The 25,058-nt window shown below is 39.4% G+C and overlaps 1 protein-coding gene across 2 annotated transcripts; it reads right to left on the bottom strand.

Annotated features, from left to right (window-relative positions):
* Positions 1 to 10,799: 10,799 nt before the first annotated feature.
* LOC149197765 (uncharacterized) lies at positions 10,800 to 14,291 on the bottom strand. 2 transcript variants are annotated; one of them, XM_089405955.1, is made up of 5 exons: positions 14,143 to 14,288; positions 13,931 to 14,037; positions 13,078 to 13,836; positions 11,448 to 11,889; positions 10,800 to 11,326 (listed from the first exon to the last, which is right to left on the bottom strand). In XM_089405955.1, the coding sequence occupies exons 1-5, from the start codon at positions 14,234 to 14,236 to the stop codon at positions 11,121 to 11,123; spliced, it is 1,608 nt and encodes a 535-aa protein (XP_089262081.1). In that variant the 5' UTR covers positions 14,237 to 14,288; the 3' UTR covers positions 10,800 to 11,120. The 2 variants fall into 2 exon arrangements, with proteins under 2 accessions (XP_089262081.1, XP_089262080.1); XM_089405954.1 differs by having other exon boundaries at positions 13,931 to 14,291.
* Positions 14,292 to 25,058: the final 10,767 nt, after the last annotated feature.

Raw genomic sequence — 25,058 nt, 5'->3', positions numbered from 1 at the left:
ATGGTCTCAAACAAGCTCCAAGGGCTTGGTACTAATATCTTCATCAACAAGGTTTTTCAAAAGGTTCAGCAGATAGCAATCTGTATATAAAAGTTGAAAATGACAAATTGCTAATACTTGTTGTGTATGTAGATGACATTATTTTTGGCAGCAATGAAGAAGCTATGAGTCAAAGCTTTGCCTCGGTCATGCAGAAAGAATTTGAAATGTCCTTGCTAGGAGAACTGACATATTTCCTTGGTTTGCAAATCCAACAAAAGGGAGGAATCTTTTTATCTCAAACCAAGTATCTCAAACAGATTTTGAAGAAATATGGCATGGAAGATGCAAAACCAGTATGTACACCCATGGTCACAGGATGTAGTCTCAGTGCAAATGATGAATCTGCAGCAGTACATCAACCAACCTACAGATCTATGATTGGAAGTTTACTATATTTGACAGGTACCCGACCGGACATCATGCATGCAGTTGGAATAGTTGGAAGATTTCAGGCAAATCCGAAGGAGACTCATCTTCAGGCAGTAAAGAGAATTTTCAAATATCTTCAAGGGACTCAAAATTATGGCTTATGGTATCCTAGAGATACAGATCTTACTCTTCATGCTTATACAGATGCAGATTGGGCCGGAAGCGTGGATGACAGGAAAAGCACAAGTGGTGGTGCGTTCTTTATGGGTTCCAGACTGGTATCTTGGTTCAGCAAGAAACAGAGTTCGATTGCCTTGTCTACAGCTGAAGCGGAATATGTTGCTGCTGCATCTTGTTGCACCCAACTTCTTTGGATGATGCAGACTTTGCAGGATTTTCAAATCACTTGTACACCACCAATCCCCATCTTATGTGATAACACAAGTGCAATCAGCATCTCAAAGAATCCTGTTATGCATTCAAAAACCAAGCACATACCAATCAAGTACCATTTTCTCCGGGAACAAGTGCTTGAACAGAAAGTCAAGTTGGAGTATGTTCCTTCCAAGGAACAAGTTGCTGATATTCTCACCAAACCATTGCCCAGGGACACGTTTGAATACCTCAGGCAAAAGCTGGGGGTTGTTGATGCATCATCTTATTGTTGAACATCTTCTTATTGGTGGTACAGGCTCAGGGGGAGCACATAATGCATTGTTGGCATTATGGAGAAAGAGATCTTGGAAATAGCTGCAATATGTCTCTATCTCTTTCATGGTGGATCTCTGGTTATTTGTTGCAGATCTGGAGGAGCATGAGCTTAGGGGGAGCATACCCTTTGCCCTTGATGTCAAAGGGGGAGAATGAAGCTGAAAGTTTGTAAGGTTGCCATCAAGTCCAAAGGGGGAGATTGTTGGCATTATGTTTTCTGGTATGACTGTATGTTACAGATGTTGTATTTGATGGCAACTCCAGTGGCAAGGCTCTCAATTTGTTGAAATTTAAGAAGGACGCAGGAAACCAGTTCAGGAGGTGCGTACCCGCAGGTACACCATGCAGGGTCCGCGTCCAGCGACGCTGGCCAGCCGTTCAGGGGGTGCGTCCACCCAGTGCACACATTTCAAGGCAGAGAAAAAGCATGTGGGGGTTTCTTGTGTGGTATCTAGCCGACGGTTTTGTGTTTCTATGGTGTCGGCTCGTGGTATTTTTCCATGTTTTGGGGAGGAGCTTGCCTATATAAAGCAAAGGAGTTCATTTGGATTGAGCATTGTCTTTGGTTGAATATCTTATTTGGTGAGATCTAGTCCAGATCTAAGAGGGCGAATCTTCTAATGGACTGTGATCTCTATGGCGCATGATCAGATCTGTAGATCTGACTGTTTGGGTTAGTCCTGAAGTCTTCATATCATTTATATCTGAAGGGACGCAGGTTCAGTGAAAGGAAAGCGCGTCGGGACGCAGTGCAGAGTTTGGAGATCTGCGTGGGGACGCAGGGCAGACGAAGTTCAGGTGCGTCTGGGACGCAGCGCAGTGACTGTAGATCTACGTGGGGACGCAGAGCGATCAAGGTTCAGGTGCGTCTCTGATGCAAAAGACGCGGCGCGATAGTGTGTTCAGGTGCGTCTCTGTAGCGAAAGACGCGGCGCGATAGTATCTTTGGGTGCGTCCCTGAAGCAACAGAACGCAGAGCAGTTAAAGGAACAGTGCGTGGGCACGCAGCGCAGCAGAAGGATATCTGCGTGTGGACGCAGAGTAGTAGAAGGTTTACTGCGTCTGGTCGCAGGCCACAGAAGGAAAAACTGCGTCTCTGTTTTAAGATGTTCTGTTGATTGAATTTCTCTGTTGATAAGGTGTTCTGGGTTAGTTCTGTTATTGCTGATCTGATATCTGTAGTGGTCTATATCTGTTATGTACTTGTTGATCATCTGATGCTTTATGAAAAGAAGTAGGGGGTTGTAGCTCCCTTCCAGGAGAAGACTGGAAAACGAGAAAGAGAGAGAGTTGTAGCTCTCTGCAGGTTGCAGTCTGCGTACTGGTAAAGGACTGCACCAGTACAAAATCATTGTAAAAGAAGTTTCTAAATTGAAAGAAGATAGAGACATATTGCAACAGGTGGTTTTCTCCCACATTGGGTTTCCACCTTACATCTTGTGTTCTTTGGTGTGACTGTCTATTTTCTTTGTTCATGCTCATTATTTTATGGTACTGATATGCAAGAATAATTCAAAAGATCAAATAAGGAAGATTTGTTAAATTGCTAGATAATACTGATTCACCCCCCCTCTCAGTATTATTTCCAACATTTATCACCATTCTTGTTACCTTCTTCCCTTGGAGAACATTCTCCTCTTGGAGGTATAGAGCTTTCACCTTGCAATTTGGTATTCCTCTCTTCATAGAGGATTTTCACCATTTCTTCCATGTCTAAGAAAGTCTTTCTAAAAGCGTTCATATCCTTTGACATTCTTGCAGGCTCTCCTGCTTGGGACATGCTTTGCTTGAAGCTTCTCCTGTAATTTGAGGTAGAAATTGGTGGTAGAGATTGTAACAATCTTGCTTTCCTTTCTAAAACCTTCTCCTCACTTAAGCTTCAAAACATATTCACTTGCAAACAACAGTCAATTCCTCCTTGCACAAAGCAAACCTAAGCTTTGATACGAACTTGATCTGAATTTAGAATATTAGATTTTTGTGCTAAGATCCTCATCAGAATATAAAAATGTGCTTGAGGTTTGTACTCCAAAATAGCAAAGTAAAAAACATGAATTTTATGTGTGTTTACTTGAGTTAGTTTCATGAAGAAAACTTAAAACATGAAACCAAAACACTGAATGGAAACATGCATCAATCAGTAATACACCAGCTCCATTGTTAAAGGAGTTCACCCCTCCTGGGCTACATCTCCTTGGATCAGCTCTAAAGGCACGACCCATTCTCATTATGCACAATATCTAAAAAACAAGAGTACATAAATTGCTGAAATGGAATGGTTAGTTTCTCCTTCAAAGAAACAACTTCTGCAAAAGTTCTCACTCCATACACATGTTAACCTACAGTCAAACATGTAAACCTTCAGCAAACACAGGCATCTTACACCAAGACCCCATACTCCAACTTCAAAGAGCATAAACAGTACCACAATCCACTTGAAATACATAAACAAGTCTTTTCTCCAAAACACATATAGAGAAAAGAAGAAATAAAGCTACAACATTGATGTAATGGCTACTGCAGAAAGCACATGGAGGCTGGAAGACCCCTGCAAGGTCATCTCCATCTTCAAACTCCTCCATAAACTGAATCAACACTCTGGTTGACCATGGCACCCATAGGCTTCACTTTGCAAAAAGCCTATTTAGAAGTGCTCCTTTGATCCTGAAACCTGTTCCAATGAGTTCAGAATGTCCAAAAATGGCTATTATTTTTTGCATCTCATTTGGTCGAAAATTGCTTTAGTTATGATTTTTGTCAGTCTTTCCACAATTTTCTCCTCCAAATCTGGCTCGCTACCAGTTAAATTCATTATCTGGAGTTAATTCTGGCAGTTCCACCGAAATCGGCAGTCCCGCCATCTTCCCCGCCTATCTCGCAATTAAGGTCGAGTGGTCACAAACAAAGTGGTTGGTCCAATGGAAAATGCAACGGTTCCGCAACTCTGTCGCAAATCGTAATCCGCTCTACCGGGGGTGATTATTATATTCGAGACTTAACTCATTGTGATATGCGATCTGGCGATCTGTAGACCTGACGAGTTATAAACTACAACTCTGAAATGATATCATATGAGCGGAGTCCCTCAGTAACATATATATCGGCGGGGTACTGGTGCGATATGCGATTGCGAATCGCAAATTGCAACCCGACTCTGCGATTGTAATATATCGCATCGCAACCCTAACTGATCCGGGGGCCGATTTCCTTAACATTCTCCGATGTGCGATTGCAATATCGCAAATCACAAATCGACACTGCTGGGGGCCGATTCTTAAGCCGCAACCAATGTTTTTTTCCCGATATGTGATATGCGAGACCCAATGGCAACCTACCACTTGGCGCTTCCCCATTCGCTGGGACCTTTGCCATGTCATCCAATCCTACCATGTGTCGAAGTCAAAGTTGAACTTTGACTTGCTCTAACTTCTGCATATGAGCTCGGATTTCAGTGTCCGCACTGTTGGAATCAGAATGACGAGCACTACGCGTTTGTTTAGGTTCCACACCATCCTGACAACTATGAATTTTTGGCAAATTTTGAGCTCCTGATCACCAGGATGCTCTGGACAAAGACTTACCACTCCTCAGATATTGAATTTAGGACCAGTCTTACCATCTTGAAAACTTGAGGTGTTGACCCCACAACTGCCAACTCATCTCGGGTTTCCTGAAGCTTAGAGAGGAATGGATCAATGCCTTCCCCCTTCTGCATCTGCATAGATGTCATCTTCTGCTCCAAGTACATCTTCCGTTGCTCAGAAGATCCTTGATACAGCGTTGACAAAACATCCCACATCCCCTTGGTAGTGTTTCTGCTAACAATGTGACAGACTATATGATCTTTCACTCTGTCGAGGATCATTCTTTTAATCTTCACCATTTCTCCCTTGTACTTCTTGAGCGGATATGGATCCGTGGCCTCAGCTACCACAATTGTCGACATAGATCTTGAGAAAATGCTCATCCAGAAGGCATGACATCCTTGCATTCCAGATCACATAGTTGGATGCACCATCCAACCGATCCTGATCTCTCAATCCACTAGCTACCATCTCTGCCAATCGAAAAAGTCGAATGACCTCCTCTCTCCTACTGCTGCTTTGCAGATGAGAATTCAAATTCCCTGGCTAGGAATTGTCTGAGGAAGAAATTCCCTCAAGTGTCTCTCTTCTTCCTTCTGACGTCTTTCTGCCCAACAACTGCCTGTAGAACACTGCGTCACCCGAGACACCCCTCTTCACTGGCTTTTGTTGCGCTACTCCCTTTGCCGCTGACAAATATACGATCTGTAAATCCTACCTCTTTGTCGACTCACTCAGAGAGAGATTTACCATGAAAATCTTGCCCTCATGGCCTGATTGCGCAAACCCTCAAGGGATTCGAATTGTTGCCTCTACAGGAATTTTGAACTCCCTTCCTTCTTCAACGCTGGATCCATCCGACATTGTTCTATTGTTTCACCTGCAACGCTGATACTATGTGAAAATTTGGAAGCCCCAAATTTCTACTGCAACAACTGATTATGTTTCTTCTATTTGTTAATTACTGAACAAAATTATTTACTGTTTCCTACAGTAAACACCGAAACTAATACACTGCAACCTTCACCATTTAAATAAAATGTGGAAACAAGAAACTGAACAAGAAAGAGATACAACACATCTACAAAGTTATTTTTGGACAAATGTCCCTGGCAAAACCCAATGTGGGAAAACTGGTGCAACAACTCTGAGGGTTTTATTATTATGCAATACAATCTCTGGATGCCTTCTCGACAATCCAGTTACAGAGAATATCACTGACAGAGAGATTTGTGAGATTACCTCACACTATCACTGGAAGTCCTGGCTGATCCAACCCTTGAATGAACAGCCCCTGGTTGCCTCTGCGTAGTGTCTGCAACCCAGCGTCACACTGTTTAGGACTTGCGTCAGCCCAGCGTCACACTGTGTAGGACCTGCGTCACTCTTCCCGGCTAATCGATTTGCCTCTGAGATTCTGACTTCTGCTCTCCTAATCTCACACTCTGGCTTCCAGCTACAGAAATCGAATCCTACAGCAAATTTTGGACTCCCTCAAGGCTTCTATGTGGCTCTACGTCAACCTCTCCATCTCTGCGCTGCCTCTGTTGGATCTCTCTCTGCCTTCTCTACTGAGTATTCTCCGACTGGGAAAGATTTCACTTCAGATACTATCCCTACCTCTCACTGCAAAATATCACTATCGAAAATCTCTCCAACAATTGCTCTGCTTCAGAAAATCGAACTTCTGATCTTCTTTTTGTGTTCTCCAAGTGCTCCTCAAGCCTCTTCTTATATCTTTCTGTTGGACAACCAACGATCCAGATTAACTTCTAATCAATGGCTTAGATCATTTTGGCTTAATCCTCGTCTTCATCTAGAAGTTACACCCACAGTGTAGATTAATACCCATTAATTATTTTAATAAAACTGTCTCCGGGTGAAATTTCCCAAAAAGATTTCTGGATATTGGAGAATGCATGTGTCTAAGCCTCCTTGCAAAATTTGAGACTTAGAGCACCTCCGATGCTACCAGAAATCAACATTGGATGCTTGACCACCAGGTCACTAGAGTGAAACCACCTACCCATGAAGCTCTTAATGAGGTAGCCTTTCATCACCATGTTGTATATTGAAAGTATTCTTTCACAAAAAAATGTCCCTGGAACTGCAGCAACCTTGCTTAGTTCATTCTCTGCCTTATTTTTCTGTGGCTCCATTGACTTACTCAACAAAAAGCTGTCATAATTATTTCTACCCACGGGCAGAGTTCAAAAGCATATAGAAGCTCAAAACGTTCTTGTTTAGGGACAAGACCAGCACATTCTTGCAATTGACGGAACTCATTTGTTTTTGGTCATCATGAATCTCTGCCTTATTTTTCTGTGGCTCCATTGACTTACTCAACAAAAAGCTGTCATAATTATTTCTACCGACGGGCAGAGTTCAAAAGCATATAGAAGCTCAAAACGTTCTTGTTTGACCAGCACATTCCTGCAATTGACGGAACTCATTTGTTTTTGGTCATCATGAATCTATTTTCTTAATTCTGTCAATTTCCTCTACGCAGCTTTGTGTTTCCCTCTCAAACCTTGTGCAGCCATCTCTCTCTCACATAGAGATAGCAATGGTAGCTCCTAACCGAATTGAAAGCAACTCCTTTTAGAGATGGCAGCTCAATTCCTTAGCAACTCATCCTCTTGCCGGTGACTCCCTTTGACAGCATCAGACTGATACGGTGGACCATTTAGACAGTATGTTGCTCATCACATTAATCAACTTTATTCTTCATAAACGATTTTCTAGAAATAATCTACATCAGACAACCAACAAAAAGCTAGCTAGATTTCCCCACATCTTCTTAATTGTTGCCATTTTCCAGCCATGAGCTCACATGCCCACAATCTACCTACACTCAGATCTTTGATCTGGTCCTGCAAATTGTTTATAGAATTCACTTTTGCGATACCCTTATGCAGCACCTACAAGGCATATTGCATGCCATCCATAAGGAACACCAACATATCATTCCTTGAAATGCTTGCAATAATGCCAACGCTCTCTCATACAATTGATCAACTACAACTTGATCGACTCTGAAAATTTTTCAAGCCTAGGCGGACTAAAGCCCTTATGATCTCAATTAAACAAGTAATTGTTGAATTTAATTAATACAAAAATAAATTTCAGACCATAGCATCAAATTACACAATAGTTGGAAATAACATAAGCATAAAACAAATTTCACACACAGATAATTACTCTTTCAAAATCCGCTTTTCATTCCTTCAAAAAACTTACAAGCAAACCTCCACACACTGCCCACAAAAAAAGTTAAAACATCACTACATGGTTATATAAAATCACCCCAAAACTTGAGCAGAACAATCTGCTAAGAGAGCACGGTTTCTGTATGACTATACGGTCTGCATGTATGAGTTATACAGACACATGTATGGTCTATCTGTATGACTATAGATATCTATACTGCAGCCTATGAAAGTTGCCGAGATTCACCCTTGCTTGACTATCTCTCTCAAAAAATGAAATGCCCTATCATGCAGGTGCCCCATCCTCTTGTACCACAACTCACACAAGCTATCATTGTTATGCACCAAAGCTTAAGCAAGTTCACCTTGCAACCTGTACTAAGTTACTAACTACCTTCTCTAACCCCTATTACCTGAGCTGTATCTGGGCTAGAATCGTTCAATCTAATGAGGACTTCTTGGTTCTTGCACTGCACTGCAAATATTTTATCCTCCATTATCCTAAAAGCGAATTCTTCCTAAGACTTGGTACAAATAAGACATCGTCACAATGTAAAGAGTTACTTGACTCAAGTTAGAGGGGAATAGTACCAGTTGCATTATCACCAAGCTCAACCTATTCTCTTGAGTCCTACTTATTGAAACTAGAAAAAAATTGTCAGGTTGATGTCATATATAGAGATGCCCCACTGTCCACATACCACACATTCATCAAAATTGTGTTGGTAGAAAGGAAATATACTAATGAGAAATCCTTCTCTAACTTCGTAGTGAATTTGTTCATCCGATTTTCCGTAGAGGTTGCTACATGCTTCTGCTACTGCTTGCCTTTACCCTTCTTCTCTAGACACTATGTTGAATAATGACCATTCTTTTGACAAAGGAAGCACTTGATTTTAATCAAGTCCTTCTTTCATGGTTGTGAGGTTATCATAAAATATCACGCGCTTCCTTCTTATTCACCAAATAGAGCTAGGTTATCATCACCACCCTTCTTGCTGGCCTTTAACTCCATCCGAGTCTCCTCCTAGACACAACCATCCCAAAGCCTCCCAAAGTTAGGAAGGTTTTCTCAAACACACATACTTTTGAAATATGGTTCCCATGAAGCTGAGAAACCATTCAGTGCCATGTTCATTAGCTCTGCATCTCCAACCTTCTCCCCAACTACTACCAGTTGGTTATGAATATATGTGATCTTCCTAAGGCAATTAGTGATTATGTGAATATATGTGATCTTCCTAAGGCAATTAGTGATTATGTGAATATATGTGATCTTCCTAAGGCAATTAGTGATTATGTCTGATTTGGTCATCACTATAGATTTGAGTTTGTTCCACAATATTATCTTCTTGTTTATGTTCCGACTCCAGTAAGTCTCTTCTTGTTTATGTTCTGACTCCAGTAGAGACTAACTAGGGCATTGAACATCTTCTTCGCTCTCTTCGTGTCGGATATACGAGGAATCAAATAATCCTTCAAAGTTTATGGCATCCAAGATCATGTGCGTGGCCTCTACCTTTTTTTTTTTCTGTGAACTACCAAGTCTTATGGATTTGTAAGCAGAGCCACAACGTCCTTGACAATATCCTAGAGATATTCTTTTTTAGTAAGAGTGTAACTCTCATGTTGCATGCTAAAATATTCATGGCACCATCCAATTTATCCTCAAACCCGTGGCTAGTTGATGCCATCTCTAAGATCTACTGCACAAACTTCCAAATCTGAAAATTAATTTGAAATCCTCTAACTGCTTATCCTTTTTTCCACCAATTAATTTACCATTGCAAATCCTTTGACAATCTCAATTAAAAAAGTTAGCTCTAATACCATTAAAAATTTCCGAGCCTAGGTGATTAATTCCTTATTATCTCTATTGACCAAGTAATTATTCAATTTAATTAATGTCGAAATAAATTTCGAACCATAACATCAATCACACAATAGCTAGAAATTAAATAATAGAACCATAAAATCAATTTCACATATACAAAAATAATTACTCATTCAGAATCAGCATTTCATTTATTCGAAAAACTTACAAGGAAACATCCGTAAGTTACCCACAAGAAAACAACATTGCACAATTATAAAAAATGACTCTAAACTTGAGAGGAACAATCTGCTGAGAGATTATTGTTGTTGTATCTACAGCCTGACCATATGGATTGTATGGATGCCTGTATGGTCTGTCTATACGAATTTGTATTGCAACCTACTGGAGGCTGCCTAGATTCATCTCTCCTCGAATCACCAGCACCCTCTCCCCCCCTTCTGCTCTCTTGGTTGCTCAACCTGCTCAATTGTTCATGAGTGTGTGGAATCCTCTCATGACCTGTCTTCATACTTTTTGCTAAGACTAAAACCATAATCTATTTTCGAGTTTACTCCTATTTTAAGCTATGCATGCATGGGATACACCTTTTTAGACTTTGACAGCTAAATATAAGAATTTCATTTTTCACTTAAGTGAATTCCAAAATAGAATTAATTTTCGAAAATATCTCGAATTTCTAGCACATTCACATTAAACCTGTACGAAAATTCTGTTTGAACTATACTTCTCGACAGAGTCGGTGTCAATAAAGTAGAAAGTATGCAGTAATCAATCTCGAGACTAATCAATCACATTTTACAATGATGAAACCAATACAAAAGAAAACTAAGGTAACTCAGAATACCTCTGACAAACTGTAGTTAAACATATTACCACCAACACACCATAGCAAACAATTAATAAACAATATATTCTCACCCACACTGATCCTACCTATGTATAGAATATTAGAAACATTGAAATGCCATGACGATGGACCTATCTCACGAGAGAGTCAAGCCCATACCAGCTCTAACACTTTGTAAAGAAATGAGAGACTAGACATGGTTCCCAACACACACCAAAACTATGCTTTTTGTTCTATTAACAAATAATTGTGCACCTGTAAATACATCAAGCTATGCTTCGAGGTAGATACACTATTTTAACACACTAATAAACTGTTGAGAGAATATCTCTACCTCACACCAAAACAGGAGCCAACTAGTTGGAGAGAATCTCTCATATCCAACAACCCCTGAAACTTAGAAACATATTTTCCATGTACAGAAAAATTCTACCTCACAATGACCAATAATAATAACAAACCACAATCTTCTCATATGATCAAATATTATACATTTAAGCTATAAGATAAATAGGAGATACTCATTCCATCATGCTGGACTGAACTTCTGTACTAACAGTCATGCTGTCCTCTTCAACGTTGGGATTATCTGCATCTGTGAAACATGCACTTACCCATATCATGAACACCATACCAATAATACCTACTCCTGCAAATAAAAATGACCTCTTTGCTGTGGATAGCTGGTTCCCAATGATACCCACAACTAAAATGGTGATCAAATCACCTGTTGACACCAGAACATTTAATCGGTATCGGACCCAATATTGAATATTCAATAAATACAACAGTGTGACTAATTACACATGATGCATATTAATTAGATAAAAGGAGGAAAGGAGAGAAACCTTCAGCAGATGTCAGATACCAGATTGCTTGAACAACTGACTTCATAGAAACAGGGGCCTGCGAATAAGAAAATTCCAACCCAGTGACCATGAATATTACTTCTGCTGCTGTCAGTATTACATACTGAGGTACCTGCCAAAGAATTGATATTTGCTTTTCCTTTTCATTTGTGTAAGCTATGTCGAACAATCCCATATGATACTTATTCTCAAGCTTGGAATCTGAGAAAGTGTTATTATAAGATGTGATGGATCCTGTAGTGATTCTCTTGTCAATTGCTAACTGGAGCAGCCCTGATGTAAAAAATGCAACAGAAGCTAACAGCATGCCCAAAATCAACCTTTTTATTGCCTTCATAGCAACTCCATGCTTCTCTAAGAAAGGATACATCACTTGGTCAAAAAGTGGAACAAAAACGAGGACAAGTAGTGGATCAAGAGCCTGTCAACAAAACAATCCTGATCATGTTACCCTATTTCTATATATTTTAGAATTAAAATAATCACATGTTACGCTGATTCTCTGCATTTGACAATCAAATTGGTCATAGATCCTTACAGTGTGGTCTCGCGAGGCAAGGTAAAGGAAGGTTTTCGTTATAAAAGCATGCCAGAAGGATAGTACTTCTTTATCAAGTATATAGGAAAGAAAGAAAAAAAATTCTTGAAAATGGGGGGGAGAAAATTCAGAGCCTCCAGTATATATTTCTATATATTTTAGAATTAAATTAATCACATGTTACGCTGATTCTCTGCATTTGACAATCAAATTGATCATAGATCCCTAAAGTGTGGTCTCGTGAGGCTGGGTAAAGGAAGGTTTTCGTTATAAAAGCATGCCAGAAGGATAGTGCTGCTTTATCAAGTATATAGGAAAGAAAGAAATTTTTTCTTGAAAATGGGGAGAAGAAAATTCAGAGCCTCCAGTATATTACTAATCAGATGGAGGGACTATATGAGTTCTCCCGGCTAGGATTGACCAGATCATGTTTAGACAAAAATGAAAGTAGATTTTATCTTAACTTTCTAAACTGCGATCGTTTCTCCTCTCTATGAAGCTATCCCTGCATGGTAGAAAAAAACAGAATCCTCGACACCGATTGCTCCTAAAGGTCAATTTTTCTCAGCCCTGATTACATAATACATATATAAGCATCATCCCTTTCTCTGGTACTAACATTTACCATAGATTGATGGATGGTTCTGACAACAAATTTCATCATTTTGTCTTTCTGCTTAGTTCAGTAACTGGTGGGTATATGTGAATGAGTATCCACTTCAATTAATCCCTGGTGTGTACCTAATTCAGTTTCAGCCCTGGTGTAAGAAAAGTAATTAAATTAAATAATCTTTACAAATATAGATATTTATACAATTCCACAGATAAATTCAAAATTGCTCATGAGAAACATATTTTACAACAACATTTACATTATTGACTTCTCCCAAACCCAAAAGAAACAGCTGTTTTTAACTCTAGCTTAGTTTGAAGACCAGAACCATTAAGTGGCTTGGTCAATTTGGTTCGTTTTAATAATACACTTAGAAAAAACCACAGGCAAACAAAAACCCCCTTTATTTTGTTACTATGCCTTTAATATTATGGTGCCTTGTGTTAGATAATAAGCACCTGCATCTGATCCGGCCTAATTACAATGTTTCCGAGCCAGGATACATGCCCATTCATCTGTTTCGCTTGAAATACCCACGTAGAGGCCTTCTGACCATACAGGCACCAAAATAGAGGAGCCGGGAGGAGGAAAACAATTACTCTGATAATAGCCTTTACATCTTCAACTTCTTGTGCACCGCAGCTTAGCTTAGCAGCATCCAGCCAATGACTGCTCGATCCTCCCCTACAATTAACTTGTTCATAATTTACATAACCAGATTCTTTCTTCCTCAGCCTTACAGCACTAATTATGATCTTAATAAAACTAGGATAAAAACTCCCCACAGCCCGTCTGTCGACGTAGGCTCCACGGCCAGACCAGAAAATAATTATAGAGAGACCCATGAGAAGAGCAGGTATTCCAAAAGCGACTGCATATGACAAATTAGCCCTCAACAGCGGCGTGAAGATCATAGATAGGAAGGCGCCCACATTAATTGCAAAGAAAAACGCAGAGAAAAATATCCTGCGAACCCTTTCTTTGGTTTGACCATCTGGCATAGAGAATTCTATTTGGTCTCCTCCAAAAGCTGAGACACAGGGTTTAATGCCTCCAGTGCCAACTGCTATGAATAAAAGACCCATGGCAGTGCTCCACATCGAATAGTTCAAAGCTTTGTGAGCTTCAGGATCGGGACCTGGTATTGCAGCCATGGACATCACGCAGTTCCCCATTGCGTAGAGAAGAGATAGATACAATATTGTTCTATATTTTCCCTGCAAGATGAAAAACAGAGCATACAGTCATTCATGTCAATGTATTTATCAATTTCAATAGGAGGGTTCTACAAGATTGGTTTTAATAGTTTACCAAGAAGGTGTCGCTGATTACGGCTCCCAGCATTGGAGTTGCATAGCACGACATTGTGAAGAGATGAAACATCTCTGTCGCTCGGACCTGTGACAGACCGAGGTGCTCTGAAAGGAATAAGGGCAGGATTGCCTTGAGGCCATGGAAGGAAAATCTCTCGCAGAACTCGTTCCAGAATATGAATTTGATGGAGGGTGGGAAGAGGCTTAAACCTTCTAAAGCCGAAGAAGAATGAGGAGGTTCTTCTGGGATGTCCAATAAAGCTTCGCGGTGGGTTCCTGCATGTGGGGATATCGCCGACACCATGTCTGATAAAGCCGACGGGGTCAAAATGATCGTGGGATGGGAAGTTGCAGGGGTTAAATTTGACGCCGTATGCCCGTTTTTTGAGTTTTTACACGTTAAATACTATTGGTTTCCAAATCTACACGTCATTGCTGACTGGCCAATAGTATTTGAAAAAGTCATATTGACAGGTATATTGAAAATTAACAAATTTTAATTTTTATATATATATATACACCGCATACTGCAGTGACGGCACTCTGGAGTCCGCACTACCCTCGCCCTGAGGCATCATGCATGGGCTAGCAAAGCAACTACTCCGCAAAATGAAAAGACAGAGAGAAGCCAATTTCTGAACGAACACAAAGTACTAAATAGCGCAGAGCAAGTAAGCGCGTGATAGACCTCAACTGAAAAAAGGTCCCATCGACCAACAAAATTCCAAATAAATGTATTGCTTCGGGAAATTTTATGTACCACTCAATATCACATCGGAGTTTCCTCCACTAATTTTCCTCTTTCCTTAACTTACTCACGCAGCCGCTGTCTATGCCATATGGAAATGTAATCAGCCAATGTTAGACTACACTCTATAAAACCGTTGTAGATCATTAATTGCATATAGTAGATAAATTTTGTAAAAAGGCATCAAAAGGAATCAAAGTTCTATATTCGAGTAGTTGGCATCGTGGATTGGTTACCACTATGTACCTTCGTTGTTAGATTAAACAATGGTTAGCATGAGTATTGAGATGTATCAAAAATATATATAAGTGAAAATGGAAAATAATTTTGTTTTTTCAATTATGGAAATTAAAAATTCAATTTATATTTATAATTAATTTTATAATAGAGAGAAAATTTGAAATAAATTTATTATTTTGTATTTATATTAAAATACTAAGTTTTGCTGCTCTAAAGTTGTCACTATGAGAAGATTATATAGTTAACGTTGTAGGACAACGCAATAAATTTCAATGTTAAGTGTGAATGTCATCTTGACTTTCTATGCACTATGAATTAATTGTTATCTTGATTGTTATCTTGATTTTTTAAGCCGTATGAATTTATTAGGTTGATGATTCGTGATCTCCCACCTAAGTTACCATTTACCAGCCTATCATTTATGTTCACAGCTTCTAGACTCTAGTGCAAGTTCCAAATTCTAGCCATTTTAGAGATCGCAGTTTGAGAACACATCGCAGATCACTCGCACACTTTGAGAACAAGAATTTGTTTGATAGTTCTTAAGTTTCTTGCCAGTAGATTTCACCACAGGTAGCTGGTTTTTGTGCTTGGTTCTTTTGTGTTTTTTTTCAAAATTCTTTTGTGTTTTTGTCCCAACTTGACATTTTCAAGTATATAATGTATTGAAATAGTGGTTCTAATGAATATATTTACAGTCTTGATTAAAAGTGATTTTAATATAAAAATAGAGTTTGTATTTCACATATTTGTAGTTTAGTCATGAGATCTTGCAAAATACTCTTCTTTTCACCGTTCTTTGAACTTTTTGGGCTTGTTCTTGTAAGACTCAACTCTCCTCTCTCTCGGTTCTTTATGGACCTCCGAGTAAGACTCAACTCCCCTCTCTCCTCTCTGTTCTTTATGGACCTCCGAGGTCTTGGTTCCATCAGTCTCTATTTTCTCCCCCTTGTCTCATCATCCTAGTTTCCACTCCTGGAAAGCCTAATTTGACTACCAATCCACATAACTCAAATGCCCATCTTACTGGTATATTGGCAAACTCTGGTAAGATCCCCAGCCAAACCCATAAGGAAAAGGCTAAAGCAAGCATCTTACGGGTATATTGTCAAAGTCCGGTAAGATCCCCAGCCAAACCCATAAGGAGAAGGCTAAAGCAATGTGAAAACCTGGCAAAGTCCAGTAAAATCCCCACCCAAACCCATAAAGGGAAAGCTAAGACAAGGTGAAAACCGAGATTAATCCCCCAAACCAACGGAGGATGCTTGATCCCCACACCACAAATTTATAATCACTTTTCACTACCACAACGAGCTCTAGTTCCATGGCGTCACCCTCCCTCCCTTTGGATTAGGAAGGAAGGACGATTTCAATGCAAAAAAAAATGATGATGGCTAACGCATTGCATCAACACCTGTATCGTCAAATATGGCATTTTCCCTTATGTTTATATAGACCCATTTTTGTTGTTAGTATACACCCAGCACCCAAGCCAAACTCAAAATGATTTTAAATTTATATTTTTTTAAAAATGGTGTTTTTCAATCGTTTTAAACATTTTTTAAAATAAATCTATAAAACACTATATTTTTATATATTTTATATCTTAAATTTACTGTTAATTAAAATTAAAAAAAAATTAATACAGAACAGAGAATAATTAGACTACGTTATATATATATATATTCCTATGTATATATATATATATATATATATATTCCTATGTATATATATATATATATATATATACATAGGAATATATATATATATATATATATATATATTCCTATGTATATATATATATATATATATATATATATATATATATATATATATATATATATACATATATATATATATATATATATATATATATGTATATATATATATATATATATATATATATATTCCTATGTATATATATATATATATATATATATATATATATATATATATATATATATTCCTATGTATATATATATATATATATATATAGGAATTATATTACATTGGAGGGTGCTATAAAGGATTTGGGTTGGGCAATAATTAAGCACAGAACCAATGCCAATAGTCATTGGTTGTTTATTTTAGTGAATACTTATATCATATAATTATTATTTTTTTGTCTAATTTTAATTGCAACAATATTTACGTTCACTATTTTCAAGTGAGAGTAATTATGAATATATATTTTTTTCACTTTATAATATATATTTTTGTTATTTTTTAGAAATAAAAAAATTACAGAAGATACATATTTTCCATCTATTTTCTCACTATTTCCATTTAAAAAAAAAATGCTGAATATTTCAACAACTTGGAAAAATCACAGAAAAGTTTCCTCAACACGTCTCAAATGAAAGTGTCGCAATGACACTTAAGTTGATTGGTACACCAAAGCATGGAAATTTTGTAACAATTATAAATATAATTTGCAAAAATTAGATGAAACTTGTACAAATAAATATTAAAAGTCATGTGATGGGCAATTTAAAAGTAAAACCGTCATAAAAAAATTCTTTGACGAGTAAGGGCACCCGTCAAATTTAACCCCTGATGGGAAGTCATCATAATCCGTAAAATCGTGGAGAATTCTTAGTGTGAACTTGTCACTTCAATATAATAGAACTACGAAGTTTCTAACACTGTACAGAATTTGAGTGGCACTGTGGTTTCAATATAATACGAAGTCTGCAAAATTGCAAAGAATTTCAGTAGAAACCTTTCACATCAATATAATATTGAGTAGGATTTACAAGAAACAGAAACATATAATAGGAGTCGTCTACCAAGGCGGAGGAATTGCCCGGATGGCCAAAAGTGGCCGGAATCCGGGAAAAAAAATTCAAAAAATATTGTAGAGACAGTGTTTGAATCGTGTTTTTGATGGTGGAAATGGATTCAGCACCATCAAAAACGTCTAGGACACCTAAAATTTTGAAGTTTAACAATTATAACTTGGATTTACAAAAATCCTTGCCGAATTTTCTCTAAATATGACCGGAATTTCCATAACTTTCCGGGCAATTCCTCCAGCTAGTTAGACTATGGCCATATAATATTGAGTAGGGTGTACAATAAACAGAAACAGATTAAGTCTGCAAAATTGTGCAGAATTTTAGTGGAAAACTGTCACTTCAATATAATTTCGAGTAGGATTTATAAGAAACAGGAACAGATAATTTGTTTGCATAGTGTTGACAAGAAACATGAACCAATATTTGTATGTATATTTGTTTTTGTGTGTCTATTTGTTTGTAAGATCAGTATTTGTGAGAAATAGGAGCAAACAGAACATATATTTGTTTGTAGGATTTATAAAAAGTATAGGTTTGTAGGATTTATAAAAAGTATATCAAATTAATAGATATTTTGTATTTTGGTTTTGTTGGATTACTTATTGGAAAATATTGTAGAGATAAAGTTTGAATGGTCTAATTTGATTGGACGGCGCGGCTCTGAGAAGCTAGGGTTGGAGTTGAAGATAGGGTTTTGGACTCAGGGTTCCATGGTGGGGAGCACAGGGGGGAGTGCTGCTCCCTCCTACAGTCAAGCAGTCACAGAAGGAAGTAAGGACGTGGGAAAGAAGCATTTCAAAAAACCTCTGGAGAAGATTTCAGAAGCACGAAGCCAGGGGACATCTGGAAGAAGCGGACATCAGGATCAAGAAGGGAACCAACAGGAAACAAGTAAAGAAAAGGAGAATGGAGGGAGCAGTGAAAGACCCGCTTCCATAAGGACAACTGGGGTCTGCAAACCCAAGTCAGGCATTATTCCCCGGGTCGTATTGAGTGACCCAACGATACAAGCACATAGGGATCATATGACGGAACATGCAATCATATGCAAGTTCATGGGGTTATGGCCGACAGAGAGGGCGTTACACATCTGGATAAGGAGCCATTGGAAGCCAAAGGGAGAAATACATTTACATCTGGATTCTAAAGGCTTTTTCACAGTAGTGTTCACAAGCCTAGAGGACAAAGATAGAGTGTTTGAAGGGGGGCCCTATTTCTATGTTGCAGCAGGACTCTACATGCGGCCATGGATGATGAAATTTGTCCCGGAACGTGAAACATTCACATCAGTACCGGTTTGGATCAGACTATACTCCCTTCCTCTGGATTATTGGCTACCAGAATCTTTGAAAACCATAGGCAACAAGCTGGGGCATTTTCTAAAGATCTCAGAGGCAACTCTGAAAGGAAGATATACCTCCTTTGCCCGAATATGTGTGGAAATGGATCTATCTGGAGCCCTTCCGGAAGCGATAATTTTAGAAGTATATGATGAAGAATGGGTGCAGACTGTGGACTATGAGCACATACCATTTAGGTGCCGCAAATGCCATGAACATGGGCATCTATATAGAGACTGCCCCACAATCAATAGGGAAGGTAACCAGAAAACCACTATGGAGAGAGATCACGAGGGTTTCACCAAGGTCGGGAGCAAAGGGAAAGGGGGAAAATGTCCACACAAGAAGGTAAATGAGGACAGACATACAAGACACAACAGCTTCAAGATCCTGGAGGAAGAAGAGGGGAACAAGGAGACAGTCCAGGACATGGAGAACGTAACAAAGGAGCTGGATAAGGTAACTAACATGGAGGACATCACAGTAAACAACCAGCAAAAGGATGATGATCTACCAAGCTTGATGGAGATCAGTAGGGACCAGGAGATGACTCCAAGTGAAGCGGGAACAGAGGACCATGAGCTACAGGAGATTCTGGATAAGGAAAATCTAGATCTAGAGAAATTTTTGGAACAAGGAAAAAACATAGGTGTGGACTCCCTGCCAAAAGAGGATTATGACAGAGTACAACAGCTCTTTCTATGGAGGTCACAAACAAAGGGAGTTGGAGTCAAAAGAAATCATGAAAGCCAGGAGCCTAGTGAGGTCAAGATGATAGAGAATTCACAGGCACAATCTCCAAAGAACTCAGGTAGGAAAAGAGGAAGAAAGAGACAGAATGAGCTGCTGAACGAATGTGGAAAACTATTGATTAACTCAGGTAAGATGAAAGATCTTACCAGTTATTCCTTTACTAACCTTTCTTAATGAAGCTCACAACCTAGAACATTAGAGGCATAGGGAATAGAAGGAAACAAAGAAATCTTAGTAACAGAATGAAAGAAGAAAAACCAGACATGGTTTTTATTCAGGAGACAAAATGTTCGATGGACAAGATAAGAGATATTCATAATAAGTGGTTAATCAAATATGAGTATTTAGAGGTTAAGGCAAATAACTCGGCGGGGGGGATTCTCACATTGTGGGATCCACAGAAATTTGGAATCTTGGATGCTGAAGCATCCAGGAACTACCTCTCCTTGATATGTCAACCTATAGGGGATAAGGAGATATACATGATTACAAATGTTTATGGACCTCAAAAGCAAGCAGACAAACTCAAGCTTCTCACCTCCCTGGAGGATCTAAGAGCAAGACATCCCATTTTGCCCTGGATCGTTGCAGGAGATTTCAATATGATAAGATCTCTTTCAGAAAAAAAAGGAGGCACTAGACAGCTAGGCAGAGACTCCATGGCCTTCCAGAACTTCATTATGAACATGGGACTAGTGGACACTGAAACAATTAATGGAACCTTCACTTGGAACAACAAAAGGGGAGGGGCTTCTCAAGTTGCTTCCAAACTTGATAGATTTATTATTTCAGAGGACCTCCTTCTCACAGGACCTGCCATAACAACCTCCATTCTACCCTTTGGAGGTTCGGATCATTGGCCTGTACAGTTGGAAGCCACCTTCATGGGCACACCAAGAAACAGCCTCCATTCTGCCCTTTGGAGGTTTGGATCATTAGCCTGTACAGCTGGAAGCCACCTTCATGGGCACACCGAGAAACAAACCTTTCAGGTTTGAAAATGCCTGGCTCTCACACCCTAAATTCACTAGTAACATTGATAAATGGTGGAGAGAGGAGCTGAATATTCAGGGTACAAAAATGTTCATGCTCCAGTAGAAACTTAAACATATCAAATCTCGTCTTAAAGCTTGGAACAAAAAGGAATTTGGAGATATCTTCAAAGCCAAAAGAGAAACTGAGCAGAAGCTCCAGGAGATCAATCAGATCAACATCACAGAGGGCTTCACCGAAGAGCGACAAAAACTAACTGACTCTCTGCAGGAAGAATGGGAGGATCGATGCTTACAAGAGGAAATTTTCTGGAGGCAGAAATCAAGGATACAATGGATTAGAGAGGGAGAAAGAAATACAAAATTCTTCCATAAATCCACTATGGCTCACAGGGCACACAATAGAATCACTAAGATCAAAGATTCTCAAGGTATTGAGCTTGTATCTCACAATGATATGGAATCGGTCCTGGTACAGCACTTCTGCAATATTGCAAAGGAGCCACTGGAGGACAGATCTAGGTTCATTGACCATTTCACTCAGTATATCCCTCAGCTGGTTACCAGAGAGGACAACCACAATCTCAACAGGCCAGTATCGGAAGAGGAGGTCAGTGAAGTGATTAATGAAATGTAGAATGGTAAAGCACCAGGCCTGGATGGATTCAATGTAGACTTCTTCAAAGCCTGCTGGGAAACTGTCAAACATGATATCCTTGAGGTTGTGGAAGACTCAAGAAGATCCAAAAAGGTACTGAAGGCTCTGAATGCATCCTTCATAGCTCTTATCCCAAAGCAGGAAAATGCCATGACTCCGGAGGGTTTTCGGCCCATAGCCTTATGTAATGTGGTGTATAAAATTATTTCCAAAGTAATAGCCAATCGACTCAAACCACTTCTACCCTTTCTCATCTCGGAGGAGCAAACAGGCTATGTGGAGGGAAGACAAATCCTCAACAATATCATCCAAGCTCATGAGGTGGTACACTCTCTCAAAAGCAACAAACAAGCTGGTATGATCATTCAATTGGACCTAGCGAAAGCCTATGACAAATTAAGCTGGTCTTACATAAGAGAAATTCTAAAAGCCTATGGTTTTGACCAGAATTGGATAAGGTGGGTGATGGCATTAGTTACCACGACCAGTTTTTCCATACTGCTTAATGGAGCTCCATCAAGGACCTTCACACCCTCCAGAGGACTCAGACAAGGCGATCCGCTCTCACCGTTCCTCTTCGTCCTCATGATGGAAGGGCTAGGTAGAGCGATCAAAATGGCAAATGCTGAAGGACGAATTCAGGGTATCAAACTTACCGCGGATGGAGAGGCAAACACTCATCAACAATTTGTGGATGATACAATGTTGCAGGGCATACCCACAGTCAAGGAAGCCAGAGCAATCAAAAACATCTTAAATGACTTTGCTATGGCAGCAGGCACAGAGGTAAGCCTCAACAAGTCCAAAGTTTTTTTTCTTTAACACTAATATTGCTATTCAGAGAAACATTACCAGAATTCTTGGATTTCAAAGGGAATAGCTACCTTCCAAATATCTGGGCATTCCTCTTACTAACAAACCTCTAAGCAAGAAAGTGTGGGAGCCAATATTAAATAAACTTCAGGACAAGGTCAGAAAATGGACATTCAGGTCACTAAATTTGGCAGGGCGCCTTGTGCTCACACAGGTGGTCTTGCAGGCCATTCCCATTTTCATGTTTTCAGCTCTTCCTGCTCCTCAAGGTATTAAGCAGTAGATAAGAAGCATACAAAGGGACTTTCTGTGGGGTAGAGGGGAAGAGAAAAAGAAGTGGGATTTAGTAGCCTGGGACAAGCTCTGCAAGCCCAAGAGCCATGGTGGATTGGGGCTTCATGATCCTGAGACCCTCAGTAGAGTTTTGGGAGCCAAGCTTTGGTGGAGATGGATTAAGGAACCGAATGCCCCCTGGGCTAAGCTTTGGAAACAAAAGTATGCCAAGTACTGGCAGGAGAAGGATCACATTAGAATGTTAGGGAAAATCAGGGGCTCCCATATTTGGAACCTTGCTTGGGATATGTTGAGGGCCCTGAAATCAGGTCAACAACAAGGGGGATACCCACCCGGTCGGGAACCTGGTTGGCGGCTCCGTGCCCGTTTGGTGTAGCGGGTCTGACTGGGGATAACGGGACCAGCTTCCCGATCTAAGGGATGTGTGTGCGTAGAAATTGGTGATGTGTGTGTGAAAAGATATGATAAATGGAAAATCTGGGATAATTACTAAACTAATCTAATTCTAAACTCTGAACTGATTTTATACTACTTTAATCTGACGAAAAACAACACATCTAATCTACGCTAACCCGGGGTAGAATTTTTTCCATTATGCGATCTAGAAAGATTTCACAGAATAACTGGTAATAAAGATTATTCAGCTATTATGAGAATATAAATCAATTAAGATGAACCATCCTGTATAAAAAGTTAAGCAAAACGGTTGTGAACAACATATCGCATAATCAGTTATTCATATATTAAGCAGCAATTAATGACTCCACCGTACAAAAGTGCCAAATGGTAGTCCACTCATCAATACATTAACATATAAACAACATCAGCTGTATATTACTCTAAGAATGCAAGCAGAAATTAGTCAAGAGATAAAAGTACCATTTATAACTGATTTTAAACTTACAGACCTTAAGCAATAACGATCTATTTCTACTTGCTTCTAATGCCTACTAAGAGTACAGAAGTGCAACATCAGTAGCAGGTATTAAAATGCAAACATAAATAAATCTTGATCCATCCATTCATCAAAAACCCCCTCCGAGGGTGCAAAAGTGCATGTTCTGAGGACAAGTTTTTTGACAGATTTTCGGACCCTTCTCCAATGCAACGAGAAGGGTTAAATACTAGTAACCGACTAATTTTTATTTACACAAATTTAGGGAACGGCTTCAAATGACCGCCCTTTTACTAAAAACGAATTTATTTCTAAAAAACTGAATCTAATTTCTAACCATTTCTGTATCTGCTCCTTAGTGCTGTAAGCGATGCGCTGTTCGCCGTGAAAGAGTCGGCTGCTTGTTCTTTCCTTTTGTTCGAGCTTGAAAATTAGAAATAACAAGAGCTGGCACCTCTTTCTGTCAAACTAGAAGATATTTTTGAAAGTGTTCTTCTGGAGGAGTGTCTTCACGGCAATGTATACTTAGCACAACTCAGATTTCTTTCAAACTGATTGTGCTGTTGCTATTTCGGTTTCCGGCCGTGCGAATGACTCAATGAGCTGGGGATTTTGTTGCCTGAACGATTTTCTCAATTGAAACTTGTTTCCATTCTTTGTTCCAGGCTTTTCTGAGACGTCTTCCCCCTTAAGCGTTTTTCTTTTTGCTTTACCCAATTTGGGCTTCAGGATCTTCCACGAACGCTTTGCTTTTGTTCACCTTTGACTCTGAGTCCTGGATAGTCTATTTCCATCAGCATTTGTTGAGTGATACTCTGGAATCCGCGGCCCTGCTGTATGTGGTATCCATCTGCGAAGTCATCTCCTCTCTGTTCTTCTAGCTCTGGCGCTTTTCCTTAGATGTTTCCTGCATATAGATTTATATTAGTTGCTGCCTTATAGTTCACGTAAATGAAAAGAGACGTGAAGAAAAGATTGACGTGAAAGCATTAAGATCTAATGAATGCATAATCATGTCACCCATTATGACTTGACTCTTCGAAAAGCGCAACATAATCATCTTTGGATACACAGGCGTACAATCATTAATTTCCCGTAAGGTGCGCGCCTAATTTTGGGCTCACAGATCATGCTGAGGAATGCCTGCGATGAATGATTTCTGCGATTTGCATCGCAGCATTGAAGATTGCGATGTAAATAGGTGGCGTCGCAGCAATTGACAGTCTCATTCGTCGCAAACCGTAGATCGCAGATCGCAGCTTTGTATGGTCGCAGATCGCATATCGCAAGATCGCTAGAATTTCGCTTTGTCACTCTGTGCTGCTTATGCGACATTGCGACGTGCGACGTCGCATATCGGCCGTCGAGGATTCTTTAGATTTTCCCTTTTCAAGCGTTTTTAATGCACGCGATGCGATGGGTTCTTGCGTCGCTCCTTTTCAGTGCGTTTATGCGCTTTGGGAAAGCGCTCCTTTTTCCATCGCGACGCGATATAGCTCTTAGGGAGTTAATACAAAAGATTTTTTTCAAACAAAAAATATTTTTTGGATTTTTGGTTAAGGGTCCCCCTTTGCTTGGTGTTATTGCTAATATCA

Source organism: Pinus tabuliformis, chromosome 2_2 (genome assembly GCF_031772625.1).
Source record: "Pinus tabuliformis cultivar Carrire ecotype Pingquan chromosome 2_2, CPIR1, whole genome shotgun sequence".
Taxonomy (NCBI): domain Eukaryota; kingdom Viridiplantae; phylum Streptophyta; class Pinopsida; order Pinales; family Pinaceae; genus Pinus; species Pinus tabuliformis.
This window is presented reverse-complemented; position numbering and strand designations above follow the sequence as displayed.

Bases quoted from the DNA above. Each gene is read 5' to 3' on its own strand.
- LOC149197765 (XM_089405954.1), bottom strand. From the start codon at position 14,236: ATGGTGTCGGCGATATCCCCACATGCAGGAACCCACCGCGAAGCTTTA. The intron at 13,837-13,930 runs GTAAACTATTAA...TTCATCTTGCAG, and splicing joins TAATCAGCGACACCTTCTTG to GGAAAATATAGAACAATATT. The intron at 11,327-11,447 runs GTTTCTCTCCTT...TGGTGTCAACAG, and splicing joins GTATCTGACATCTGCTGAAG to GTGATTTGATCACCATTTTA.